General features: G+C 36.1%; 1 protein-coding gene across 2 annotated transcripts in view; it reads right to left on the bottom strand.

The window, feature by feature from the left end:
- LOC106871796 (kinesin-like protein KIF25) overlaps positions 1 to 15,260 on the bottom strand; it is a 505,449-nt gene that overhangs the window by 42,589 nt on the left and 447,600 nt on the right. For both annotated transcript variants that reach the window (XM_052967307.1, XM_052967306.1), the window contains exon 13: positions 2,948 to 3,103. In XM_052967307.1, the coding sequence (XP_052823267.1) occupies positions 2,948 to 3,103 (156 nt within the window). The remainder of the gene's footprint in view (positions 1 to 2,947; positions 3,104 to 15,260) is intronic.

The following is a 15,260-nucleotide window of genomic DNA, read 5'->3' as shown; positions in this document are numbered from 1 at the left end:
ATACATAGATATGAATGCATACATTTTATATATTCATAACTAAGGGTTCACATGTAAGGCTTTTAAGATACATATAACGGTTAAATTTTTCAAACTTTTGTCTATACTATGACACAATATGATGTGAATGCTACACATCCATAGATTTCCTGAACTGTATCTATTACCAACCCAATGAAAATAATTCATTGATAACGACCAACTATTAACTTTTTCTATCTAACTTATCTTTCATTTATTATATTTATATAAATCTTCACTTGCATATTTAAGTATTGTTCTTTCCTTTTATTTAAATTTATATACTATTTTACATGCATTTATATTTTTGTTTACATTTTTATATTATAACTTCCTACTTTACCATTATTTGTATGGTATCTTTTATTTTATTGTATTTTATTTTATCTTTACTTACATTTATAATTCAATAGTTAAATACATGCACATGATATATATATATATATATATATACACTCTAACTTCTTAAACTTATTAGTATTTCATTTGCATCCTTTCAAGAAATATGTTAACATTTGTAGTACAAGCTCATAAAAACCTGATGAGATTCTGCCTCATATAGTTGAAAATGATGACCAATTCTTAGCATAAGACCCTACTCAAATGCTTAGGATTACTAATCACCTAGAGGCATGGATCAAAACATATATGTAGGTTTTTGACATCTGCCTTTCTTTTATAAACTATAATTTGTTTGTATTGTTTTTATAAAAACTTTCAACCTCATCATATACAAATAAATTATTTAAGCATCCATAATTCTCCATTTTTTTCCCTTCGTCATTATATGCATATATATGTATGTATAAATATATGTAATATAATATACACACAAACATATATATTAGGTCATCCCATAAATAATGCAGTTTTCTTTATTATTCTTCTTTTATTTTCAAAATTAAGATGAACAAAGTTCTTTTTTAATCTAAAATATACTCTCATTCATTTTCTACAATGCTTTTTCATCTATCTGGTAGACTTGCACGGCTCCTCTTTCAAAATTCACTTGTCCATGATGAAAAATGGTCCTCCAGTACTGCTCTGGCCTTGTCTACAGAATTCATATTTTTCCCGTCAAAATGACTTTAAAGACTGCAGAATAAATGGTAATCAGATGGGGCAATGTCTGGCAAATATGATGGGTGGGGCATCATTTCCCATTCAAATTACTCCAGCCTTTGGAATGTTATCCTTGCTGTATGTGGCCAAGCATTATCTTGATGGAAGAACACCTTTTGTCTTAAAAAACCAAAAACGGTCATTTTTCTTCTAGCACTGACTTAAGCCACTCAAGCTGCTCACAGTAGATTTTGTTTGTTATCATTTGGTTTGGGTTTAAAAGATCAAAGCAGACTAAACCTTTCATATCCCACAAAACAAATAGCAACACCTTATGTGGATGAAGACCTTCTTTAGCCGGGGATGCTGATGTTTCTCCTTTCCATACCCTCTGTTTTCGGCACTTAACATTCTTAAAGAGCACTCAATTCTCATCACTAGTCACTATTTTCTTGAGATGTGACAGCAAAGAAGAGCACATATTCACTCTCCGCATGTGATTAGACTTGGAAAGTCTGTGAGGAACCAATTGATCTAATTTGCTGACTTTTCCAATGGCACACAGGTGTCGATGAATGGTTGAAGACCAAATCCAAACTTCTCTGTTAGTTCCTCATCAATTATGATGAGATTTTGTTCCACCAGGGTTTGTAAGACATCCTTGTCAAGCTCCACAGATCTTCTAGGATGAGGCTCATCTTCTAGGCTGTAGTTTCTGGCTTGGAATTTCTGAAACCACCGTTGACACTGGCTTATGCTTATTGTCTGATCTCCACATTAATATTAATATTCCTTGCACTTTCTGTTGTGTTGTTGCCTTTATTGAAGTCATAAAACAAAATATGCCGAATTTGCTCCTTTATCACTTCCATTATAGCTTTGAAAAAGTAACTGTTCAAATTAAACTGCACTCTTCAAAACTTTTACTAAGAATAAGGACAAGATAAAATTGCTACCTGCTTTTATAGCAAGTTGATGTAAGTAGTTTATCCCATCCCCCTCTGACTTTTAATTCATGCATTTGAAAAAACCACATTATTTATGGAATGGGCCAACTAAGCCCTCATTGGACTGTAGTTTTATGATGGCTTAGTTAGCTGAAACTTTGAAGTCACTGTCAACAATATTCCTGAAAACGAATGCTAAATTTGTACTTCACAAAAGTATAGAGTAATCCATTAGATTAAAGTAAACTTGTTTTTATTAAAACAGAACACAAAAACAAACATTATGCATACATACATATATATTATAGATAGATAGAAAGATAGATAGATAGATATAAAATCCAGGGATCGAGGTGTAGGAGGAAAGTTAACTTAAAGCAATTTGTAGCAAATATAAAAGACAACTTTCAGGGACAATAGCGGTTTATTGAGATGGAAGGTTGTGGATTTTTTTTTTTTTTTTTTTTTTTTGCATATCGAGGTATGACAAACTGAAAAAACGTTCAGTTTATATTTAATGATAGGCGACCAGGGTTGCCGGGTATGCAAACAAAATTACAGGAGTTAAGGAATGGAGTAGATAAGATCTGGGCTATACTACAGACTACTCTTCAGGCCAAGGATATCTTGATCCAAGTGGGGTGTCTACCACAGACTACTCTTTAATCAACATATACTTGGCCTGAAGTGTAGCCTGAAGTATACACCTGACTTGGATATTTACCACTTCTGAGGTTCTACTCACTATGAAATATATGTAGACTGGATATTATCTACTCCATCTCTTAACTCTTGTGTATATGTATGTATGTGTGTATATATATATATATATATATATATATATATATATATATATATATATGTATGTGTGTGTGTGTGTGTGTGTGTGTGTGTGTGTACAGAAACAAGGTACTTACCAATTGAGTCTTGGAGGAAGTAGGTAAGTCTGCTGTTACGATATGGTACGTGAGTTCTTCGTTCTGCCAGTGCTCCTAAGACATCAGCAAGAGCAGAGAGACTCTTGTTGATACTAGACGTTTCACGAAATGCAGCACCCTTGACACCAGATAATCCTGAAATTAATTCATTTTTAACAGAATATTACAATTTCTTTTTATTCAAGTGTATGTTCAATTGATGGTGGTATTAAACGCATTGGTAGTGGTAATAATGGTGGTAGAAATAGTGATAACATTGATGATGAAGGCTGAGTAAACAATAATGGTGGTGGTAATGGTGGAGATGCTAGTGGTGCTAATGTTAGTAGTGATGGTGGTAGTGGTAGACAACCATCATGTTAACATTAATTGTGGCAGCCCTTAGGCTTTTCTGCTGACAAGAATTAAAGACTTTCTGGTGGTGTTTAGGTCATTTGGTGTTTATTTTCTACACCTGAAAGTAAGACAATTGGTATAATCTTTTAATGATTGTGAAGGGTTCTCACGTATGACCAGACATTCTCACCTTACCACTCCACTACTGTACATGACACTTACATGGTTAAGTATTAACCTTCAATTTGCAGTTAGGATTTTTAGAATTTACATTGATTTGACTGTCATGCTTTTGGTGTGTGTGTGTGTGTGTGTGTGTTTTGCTCTTTTACAATTGTGTGTTCTCACCTAAAAGCATTGACTGAGAACAATTTATTGTGCCAGCTGAATTAAACAGGCTACCTTATGGGAATAAAGCGTCAGCATTACTCTTTAACATTTTATATTCAGAGTTGTAGCTCTCCTAGATGTTTTCATGTCAAATATCCTAGCTGAGTCACTTTCACTTCAATTATGGCACCATATTTCTCCCTAATGCTGGGGTGGATGCAGCAGTTTTGATTAAAAAGCCTGAATTCATGGATTGATTTCATATCAGGTCTAACTGTGATATGACATCATTTTGTGATGTAGCTAGAATAGAGTATTTAGTAACTAGTTAGTTGACAGTCTCCTGTGACAGTCACAGCTTGCCTCGTGGTCCTTACAGTGTGTGACAGATGGCTGGGGATTATACTGTCTCCATAGTGCTAAATAGAGGGAGGGTGACAAACAGTGTTTCCATCATAAAAGCCAGGGAGAAGATTAGCTGGCAAGCTGAGCAAAATGAATGAAGGCTATCACTATTTGTGTGATCACCTTCATATTTTCACAGCATGCAATGAAGGGAACTTATATATACATTTATAAAAGTTAAGTGAAATACTATTCACTTGCTGGTGACACTTATAAAAAGCACCCAGTACACTCTGTAAAGTGGTTGGCATTAGGAAGAGCTTCCAGCAGTAGAATTAGGAAGAGCATCCAGTCATAGAAACCAAGCCAAAACAGACATTTGGAGTCTGGTGCAGCTCTCTGGTTTAACAGCTCTGGTCAAACAGTCTAATCCACGCTAGCATAGAAAACAGACATTATATGATGTTGATGATGATGATGATGATAATGATGATGATGATGATGATGATAAGGAGGATTTACTTAATCTAAAAGCATTCATTGTACCTCTTTTAACAAATTGAAAATAATATGCCATGTACATAAGCTACTAAAACGAACAAGGATGATTACTGAGCAAATGTTGATAATAATGGTGAGGTATTTTGTTATTGCCAACACCTGTCCTGATTCTATGATAAAAAAATGTTCCAACCATGACCATTCTGTCATTTTATACATCTAGGAGGACATTATCTTTGAAACAGCAGAGGGATGTGAACTAATGGGAATTTAGTTATGGTCAGGAACTGGAGAAAGTCAGAGTAATCTTGTTGATTTTGTTGTTCTACATTGTTATTACTATTCATTGCCATTAATTTCTGAATGTGATGTCATCATTATTGTTTTACCCTTCTTACTCTATGCAAATCTCAGTCACTGTTTCTTGCTCTTTTTCTTTTGTATGTTGTTTTTGAACTGTTCCTATCATCATGTCATTTCTAGCTGCTTATAAAAGAGATCAAATGTCTCCTCACCTTGCAGCATTATGCCAAATAAAGATAACTGGATTGTTAGAATCATTAGTGTTGAACAAAATGCTTTGCCTTGGGTATATCTTCCACCTTTTTATGTTCTTAAAAGAATTTGAGATCAATTAGCTTTGATCTCCTTGCCTGTGTGGATATGACTATCCCAGAGTATAACCACTTCATCATTCTTTGATATCTATTTTAGTGTTTACTTATACTGCCTTTTTTTCTTTTGGTATTTCATAATATTGATGTAATTTCCATCGTAAGTCTTAACTCTGTTCTGGCTGTGGAGGTATTCATTCTTGGCTAAGACTGGGCAGCTGGAAATAATGTAATCAATTATTACTTCCCCACTTCTATATATTCTACAATTACATACTGTATTCTGTTTCATTTTTTTTTGTTTTGTTTTTTTTTGGTAATTTCTGGAAAGCTATGATTTTGTACCATAATTAAGAATCCTGCAGTTGAAGGCTTGAGTCATGCATCTCTTGACTAGTGCAACCATTTCATTCAGCCCAGTTCAAATTTTATTATGTATTTGAAAGATGAAAACTGAAAGAAACTGGTTCAAAATATATATATATGTGTGTATCTTTTGTCTTTTATCCTCTAATTATCTTAGTCATTAGACTGTGCCCATACTGGGGCACTGCCTTGAAGAAGTTTTAGTCAAATTAGTTGACCCTAGTACTTATTTTATCTTTTGTTAAGCCTGATACTTATTCTATCATTCTATTTTGCTGAACCACCAAGTTACAGGGATGTAAACATACCAACACCAATTGTCAGGTGGTGGTAGGGGACAAGTATAATGACATGCACATATATATATATACGATGGGCTTCTTTCACTTTCTACCTATCAAATCCACTCACAAGGCTTTGGTCAGCCTGAAGCTGTAGTAGAAGACATTTACCCAAGGTGCCACAGAGTGAGACTGACACAGAACCATGTCGTTTGGAAGCAAGCTTCTTGCCATGCAGTATGTATATTATATGTTAATTAGTGTGTATGTGCATATGTCTCCTTATGTTGACATACAATAGATATAAAACAAGCATCACCCTCACACAGGAGGTGTTTGTTGTTTCCAGTCTCCTGTGTAAACATTTCCTGCCATGGAGAAATATTACCTTACTGGGAAACAAGTGGGGTTTGACAACAGGAAGGGTATCAGACCATAGAAGATCTGCCTCAACAAACCCTGTTAACCCATACAAACATGATTTTCCATGTTTGCATGGGTTAACAGCATTCAGTTAAAATGCTGATAATGGTTACAATGACAATAATGATGAGGACAATAGCAGTAGTGGTAGCAGGGAAGATGATGACAATGATGACAACAATGATGATAATGATGGTGATGATGTATTAACCACATAGGAGCTTTTCTTGCCATCGATTTAACAGGACATTATGTTGTCCCATTTTGTAGCTTAGTCTTAAACTTTTTCTGATTTCTATTGTTACTCCCCTATTCCCACCAGAACTGCCTATCACTTCAGACTTTGGATTTTATTTGTTAGATTCCTTGAAAACAGAAAATTTTTTTCTTGCTTTATCTTTTTGTATTTCATTCACATTTCATAGTCTATTTGTAATAATTTTCTATTGCTTTTTTTACTAGATATTTTTGTAATATTACAGTGGGTACTTTATAATAATTTCTAGTTGCATCAAGCTTCTACCTCTTTGTATTCATGGTAAACATAACTTTTGTCAGATTTTGGGTGGTGTATTCTAAATACTGACATTACTTTTGTTTTATTTTGCTGTCTGGTCTTGCCAGTTTATTTAACAATCCATTGATATTATAAGTATTTCTGGGAAACAAAGTGTGTTGATAACTGTTACCTTATTGTTATTATTATTATTATTATTATTATTATTAATCATACTATAATGAGTGTAATGTCTGTCTGTACCCTTCTGACAGTCAAACAGCTGGACCTATGGTCACAATGTTTTTCAGGATTACGAAGGAGATAATCAGGTAGGTTTTTAGCATAAAAAATATGAAAAAAGTATGATCACTTCATGGATATTGAAGGTAATTGTTCAGTTTATGGGTATACAAAACGTAAATAAAAATTAAGGGGAGATGACTCCAAATAAAAGAAGCAATGGGAAGTAAATTAAATTAACTTCTCCACTGAATTATGCCATAAACTTTATTAAGGAATGATTGTGATGGCTTTGGCTCATCTTTAATCGGTGTATGACTACTATGAATTTTGTCAATAACAATTGTATGCATAAAGTTGTGTAATACTTTATTAAATTTTCCTTTGTTCCACACCATTATGACCTGGAACTGGAAATCAAGAACTGGTAGGACTGCCAGGAAAGCTGCTGCTATATAAAGTAAGAGACAATCTAACAGTGAATACAGACAAGCCCAACAGAAAAAGGAGACGGAAGCTCCTAGAATTCACCGTGATACAGAAGTGAGAGCACTAGAACTGAGCAGGAATATACTAGCTTGCCAAATAACACAGAGAAATCCTCAAATGAGAGCTTCGGAACAGATAAGGAACACTTTAGCTCATCAAAAACCAAGACAAGTGCAAGTACTAGTGGAAAATAATGCCTTGGTAAGCATTTCTCTCGTTGAACATGACAATGAACGGATTACAGATTACAAATTGATAGCGATGCAGGAAAACGTTATCGAAAGTAACATTCTGTTATTATACCGTTCTCACTACTGCAGCAGCTTAGGAGATAATATATACCCACATTGTAATTCAAAGTACTGACCAGCAGAACCACTTTCCCTCTGTTGTGAAAATGGTAAAGTTCAGCTGTAATCAATCCCCAATTTGTCAGCAGACATTGTGTCATTATGGAACAATAACAATTTCATAACAAATATTTGAGCTTATAATAATGCACTCACATTTGCATCCATTGGTTGTGTTGTTGACACCTCGATAACTGGATTTATTCCCACATTTAAAATCCAAGGTAAAGTGTATCACACCATTGGAAGTTTACTGCCAGATGCCAAGCAACTGCCATCATTTGCACAGCTGTACTTCTTTGATACACACCATGATACCAAAAATCAAATGAAACATGAATGATCTACAGGTAGATATATTGACGAAACTACAAGGTGATATTTGGCAAGTAAATCCATACGTAGCATCATTTCAAACTGCAATAGAACTTTCGGCAACTGAGGATATTTTGATCTTTCTATACCATGACATAAAGCTCAAACCATCTCAGGTTCACTGTCACCAGTGCAATTTGCCTATGAATTCATAGGTGACTGCTTTGGTTCAGGGTGATATCAAAACCCCTTTAGATGTCATCATATACTGTCATAAGGAACATGTTCCGTGAATAAACTCTATCCATTGATTGTACAATCTGCTGCATTATATTCTGCAACTACCGGAGGGAACAGGCAGTTGGCAGCTTAATATAAAGAAATCAAATGGAGAAACATTAATAACTATGAATTTTTACACTTAGCACCTGCAGGTAAGAACTAATTTGGTTAATCATATCATGAGAAGTAGAAAACTATTACAGCAATATGCTGTAGATCAGTGGGCAAAAGTAGAACGGAGCAGCCTAAGGTGGGTGGAACTCCATAAAACAACAATCAGAGCAGAAAAATTCTCAGGGTTGCTTGATGCCATCAACCAAACTAATTTTCATCTTGAGCATGAGTGGTGGAACCAGTAAAACATATCTTATCAATGCCACCATAGATTTTCTCTGTTCGGAGAAAAAAATCGTACTCGCCACAGCTCTATCTGGGATTGCAGCAATATTGCTGAATAATGATGATGATGATGACTGGCCGGACATTTCATTCTCGGTTCAAAGTGCCCATAAACATAACACCAGAGTCTTGCTGTAATGTGTCATCTCGGGATGCAACTGCGTAACTCTTCAGAATGCCCAGTCTAATAATAGTTGATGAAGTCTGCAAAGGCAACAAGCTCATATACGAATCTGTGGATCTTTCCCTATACGATATCAGAATGAATGAATCCCTGTTTGGTGGAGTACGTGTTCTTTTTGTAGGCAACTGGGAGCAGATTCTACCTGTTGTTAAATGAAATGCAGTAGTTGAGCCCAAATAATGCAAGCCACCTTGGAAACATAGTACATCTGGAGGTCTGTGATGGAGTTGAGTCTAAAGAAAAACATAAGGGTATGAAATTCTTCAGATGCAACTTTCACAACCTATTTAAGCGACATCAGTTCCAGACAATGATTGTTCTCTGACCCACTGAGGAATGTAATTTGAATTAGGCCATATTTTGTACTCAAAACGTCATCTATTTTTGAAATATGCAAATTCGTCTATAACGATTTAAATGAAAACTACAAAATCGCATCATCACCTCAACTAATGAAGTGGTAAACAGTGTGAATGAGCACATAGTTAGCAACTTCCCTGAGGAAAATTGAGGGTACTGTAGTTCAGATACAATAGATGATGAAAACTACCATCAACACCCACAGGATTTCTTGAACAACTTAAATCCATCGGGATTGCCACTCCATAAAATCAAATTGAAAACGAACTGTCTGATAATGCTCCTTAGGAATTTTGATCCAGCCAATGGGTACTGCAACGGAACAAGATACACGGTAGCAGAACTAAATTCTAACGTTATTGAAGTAGTGATTGCAACTGGCCCCCACAATGGTAAACACCTGTTCATTCCACGGATACCCCTTATACCAACTGATAACCAGTTTCTGTTCCAATTAAGACACAGGTAGTTTCCTATAAAACTGGCATTCTCATTCACAGCAAACAAGGCACAGAGCCAGACTTTAGATCATGTAGGTGTATTTTTACCCACTCCAATGTTTACACATGGCCAGTTATATGTCGCTATGAATAGAGCCATGGACTCCAGTAATTTGAAAATTAGTGTCAACCACACACAAAATATCAAAGATGTTTTGTAATCTTATTGATATCAAAATCCATTTACACATTTTTCAATATATACCGTTTCTATGATTTCCCTCTCTCATTTTATGCCTCCATCATAGATGAGTAGATTTGCTAGTAGTAATAATAATGACAACAACAACAATAATTATACTTTAATCTCACTGATCTTTGCACTGTAAAATTTGAGGCCTTGGGTAATCAAATTCTTTTATATTTCATGTTCTGGTATCCAGTTGCGAGATATTATTTCCAGTTTTGTGCCAAAGGGAAAGAAAATTAAAATAGTAGTAGTAGTAGTAGTAGTAGTATAAATGGGAACAACTATATAAGATAACTATGAAATCATTGTGCAACAACAGAGTCAACTCTCTCCAATTACCATTGAATTACAACATAAACAAGAGCAACAACAACAACAACTACACCACATAGCACAGCTGCTATTATCACTTCCACTACCACCACAACCAACATCATTCTCTGCTCCCAAAACAACCACATGTATCATCTCCAACCAACACTACTACCACTCCATCCAGCCTCTCCACCACCACCACTATAGCTACTATAACCAATATCAGTATCGCTACAACCACCACCACCATTACCACCATCACTACCAGTGCTCATACTATCAGTACCACTACCACCACCAATACTTCCACTATTTATGCTACTATTACCACTACTACAACACTACTCCAACCAGCTCCACTACCACTACCACCACTTCTATATTTAATCTTTCCTTCTCAGAATGCCATTCCACAGGTCTTAGTGGGTTATAAAGGTAGCCTTGGATAAAACCATTTCTTCCTACCTGGACCATTTAAGAGAAAATCTCATCACAAAACTGTTGGTGGTGTCATTGCTTTACAATTGACCATTTAAACCATAGGATCTCAAAGTGGGTGCTACTGCCCCCCAGTAGGAGTTGAAAGGGTCCAGGTGGGCGCTGGTGTCTAAGGGGGTGGTTGGTGTGGGGGTGAGGGGCGGTAGAGAAAAGGAGGCATTGAGAGGAAGGCAGTGGATTGGGGGACGCCATGAATTTATTATAATAGTATTTTACTATTGTATACAAATTATATAATATTATATTAAATATCAAATGATTCATAGTATATGTAAATTAGTAAAATATAAAATATTTATTTATACATAAAAATAGAGGTCGGGGTGCTGAGGGTATTATGTGGTCATGGGGGGGGGGGGAAACAGTTTGAGAACCTCTGATTTAAACCAACCATATCCAGTTCAAATATTCTCCCTATTTTATGTTCAAACCAGCAAGATCCAGACTTTTACATTTATGCAACAATGTCATTCTTAAAATGAACAATCACATCACCAACCTCTTGAAGTTATGAGATAAGGCATAATAAATTCAAAAGAATGCAAATAAATAAGCATTACATTTGACAGAATAATCCGAATGCTAAAGGGTTAACTGATTGAGCAGACCTAAGATTAAAGGCGTTCCAGTCATGACTGTCCTACCTTTTTTATGGGCATATAAGAGGACAACCTTATCCAGTGTTGTCCTCTTACATACCCTACTTAAGGCAATAGTATACGATTTGATGGAGATTTGGTTGTTATTTCCAGCAGGCCAAGTAGCCACATAAAAGTTCTTTCAGTAAACCAGTTACAATATAAGGTGATATTCTGAGAAAGCATTAGATTCAACTGATATTCCATAATAACATTATTATAAAACAATTATAGCACATCTATAGAACACAACAATTATTTCATTTCAGTTTTGTTATAAAAATATCATTATCACTGATATTGTGTTGTTATCATAAAACAATTATCAAATATCATATTTTATACAAATATCACCTTCCATCTGATACCATCACAACACAGTTTATCATGGAAACAATTAAACAGAATTTCACAATATTTTATATAAATTATCATCATTGGTTTTTAAAATCTAGTTCCACATGCTTACACGGAAAAGATGAAATTTGCTGAGGCAGATTTTCTACCGCTGGATGTTCTTGCTGGTACTAATCCTCACCTGTTTTCAAGCACATGGCTGTATGGTAAGAGGTTTGCTTCCCAACTAAATGGTTCTGGGTTCAGTCCCACTGCGTGATGCCTTGGGCAAGTGTCTTCTACAAAAGCAAAGCTTTGTGAGTGGATTTGGTAGACAGAAACTGAAGGAAGATTGTTGCATATATGTGTGTGTGTGTGTGTGTGTGTGTGTGTAGGCGCATGTGTGTGTGTATGCTCGTGTGTGAGTTGTCTTTGTCCCCCACCACTGCTTGACAACTGGTGTTGGTGTGTTTACATAACTTAGTGGTTTGGCAAAAGAGACCTATAGAATAAGTATCAGGCTTAAAAAGAAAATAAGAACTGGCATCAATTAGGTCAATTAAAAAATTCCTCAAAACAGTGCCCCAGCATAGCCACAGTCTACTGACTGAAACAAGTAAAAGGTAAAAGATAAAACGTCCAAGGCAGGGAACTGGCAGAATCGACTTTCCCTGCTCTCTTGAAATTGTGGCCTTTTGCCAAAATTTGAAACCAATATTTTTCCCAATCTTTCAAACACAACCAGCAAAGTGGCTGGACATGTTTTCACAGAAGAAGACTGCAAACAATCATCATTGCTTGTATGATGCTAATGTTTGATGATGAATTTTAATGGTGATGTTTGATGATGTTTAACCGATGTCAAGACAGACACACGCACACACACACACACACATGTATGACATGCTCCCTTCAGATTTCTGTCTCCCATCCATACCAGTACCCATATTTCTTTTACATAAATATTCTAAAGAAGTTGATTTTACAGCATCACATTAATTTATAGAAATATTATTACCATCTGACATCCTGCCATATAAAACACTGTGTTTATCATGTAAAACATTTATTACATTTTGCTATATTTTATAAAAAAAATATCTTTGCTGCCTCCACAATATTGTTATCATAAACAGCTATGGAATATTGTTATATATAAACATTACTTCTATCTGATATTTTACCACAGAGCTTTCATAAAAAACAATTATAGTGTTATTATAAATATTTCATAGCCAAATATCACTGCTAGTGATATTTTATGAGTTTGATATCATAAAATGCTTACATCATATCATAGTAATTTATAGAAAATATCCTTGCTATAAATATTTTATCAATGTAGTTATTCTCATAAACCAATTGCAGCTTATATTTCTGTAATATCCCTGCCACTGATGGGTGTGGGGGGAGGGGATGTGCATGTATAAATGTATATCTATCAATCTATTTCCATTTTTATATTATATATATATATATATATATATATATACACACACACACACATACACACATACTCAGACACACACGTACACACACATACCTGAACACACACTAACACACACACACACCTACACATGTTAAAAAATAAGTATTGGGGTCAATTCATTGAACTAAAAATTCTTCAAGGCAGTGCCCCAGTATGACTACTGTCTGATGAGTGACAGTACTTCTTGATACACCAAACATTTCAGCTGTTTTCATTATGCTAGCACCTGCCATACAAGCACCAACAATTTGACCGCTTTGAAAGTCCAATAGATCTGTCATTTCAATGAATTTTAATTACCGTTTTATGATGATATCAGAAAAAAAACAGCTCAGAGCCGTGGCCATGCTGATGCACTGCTGTTTTGCTACACTGTTATTACTGAGAGCCTCTTCCAATATGTGGCACTTGGTGAAGAATGGAGTTTGATGTAGCTACCCTCATTTGCACCTCTTGTCATGAGGTAGGTTCATCTGGGACTCTCGACAGGAAGAGGTCCAGCCTTCATTTAAAAATGCCTACATCTACTTTGTACCGGTTCCTCAGGCTCTTTGAGAGAATATTAAAAAGCTGTGGGCCCCTGAAACCCAGGCTATTGCAGTAACTGGTCCTGAAGTGTGACAGCATTGCTGGAATCTTTGGCACTATGCAGTGTCGACCCATTCTGGCATTGGTGTAGCTTTCAATGCCAAAATTTGGCACAATTCCTTCCAGGATCTTACAGATGTATATTACTGCATACCTCTCCCGCCTTCTCTCCAGGGAGTTGAGTCTTAGCTGTTTCAGCCTTTCTCAGTAGCGGAGCTGTTGCAATGAGACGATCTTCTTTGTGAAGCTTCACTGAATTGCTTCAAGATCTGCTGTTAATTTTACACTGTTGGGTGACCATAACTGGGAGCAGTAATCCAGGCAGCAGAGGACAAATGTCCTCCAGAGGAGCATCATGGTTTCCTTATCTCTGGTTCTTAATGTTCTCAGGATCCAGCCAGCCAGTTATCTGTACTTTGTCGCTAGCCTGGTAATGTGCACGTGGAAAGAGGTATCATCTCTCATGTCAATACCCAGGTCCCTCACTGATTTAGGCTCTGTGATTGTAATTCCGTGTGGACCAGTGTACCCTGTAAGTTTCATATTCAGTTTTGGATGGTGGTAGCGCAGGGCTCGGAATTTTTCAGTATTAAACTGCATATTATTATCCTCAGCCCATCTGTAAACTGAGTCCAACTCCTGCTGCAGATATGTAACATCGCTGGGGTTCTGGATTTTCTGCGAGACTTTCATATCATCTGCATAGCTAGCAAGGGTGGCTATCTGGGCAGTTGAGGGCATATTTTAGAGGGCCACTATGAAAATCAGTGGTCCCAAGACAGTGCCCTGTGTGTTTACATTGAGGTGGCTCTATTGGCCACTACTGCTTGACTTCTATCTTTCAGAAAGTTACGTAACCACTCTCCAAGTTTTCCAGCTATGCCGAGATCACGCAGTTTGTGGCATATCACACCATGACCCACTTTGTCAAAAGCTTTTGCAAAATCAAGGTATATTACATCCATATTTGAGTTGTTGAGTAACTGCCTCAACACCCAGTCATAATGTTGTAAGAGCTGTGTCAGGCAGCTCCTACCTGGTCGAAAGCCATGCTGGGTATCACTCAGCGAGTTATTTTCTTCGAGGAATGTGATTAGTTTCCCTCTGACTATCCATTCCATGACTTCGCTGATGTGTGAAGTCAGAGAGATAGGCCTATAGTTTTTGGCATCTGCTCTGCTTCCCCCTTTATGAATTGGACATATTATTCACTTTTTCAGCTTGCTTGGCAGTCTGCCATTTGTGAAAAAGCTCTGGAAGAGAATCTGGAGGGGTTTTGCTAGGACACACTTACATGATTTGAGGAGGATTGCTGGGAAACCATCAGGACCAGCAGTTGAGTTCATGTCCATATACATATATGTCTGTATATATATATATATATACATATATCTATATGTTTGTGTGTGTGTGTTTGTATGTAT

Source organism: Octopus bimaculoides, chromosome 4, assembly GCF_001194135.2.
Source record: "Octopus bimaculoides isolate UCB-OBI-ISO-001 chromosome 4, ASM119413v2, whole genome shotgun sequence".
Classification (NCBI taxonomy): Eukaryota; Metazoa; Mollusca; class Cephalopoda; order Octopoda; family Octopodidae; genus Octopus; species Octopus bimaculoides.
The sequence above is the reverse complement of the archived record's forward strand: the minus strand, read 5'-3'. Positions and strand labels throughout refer to the sequence as shown.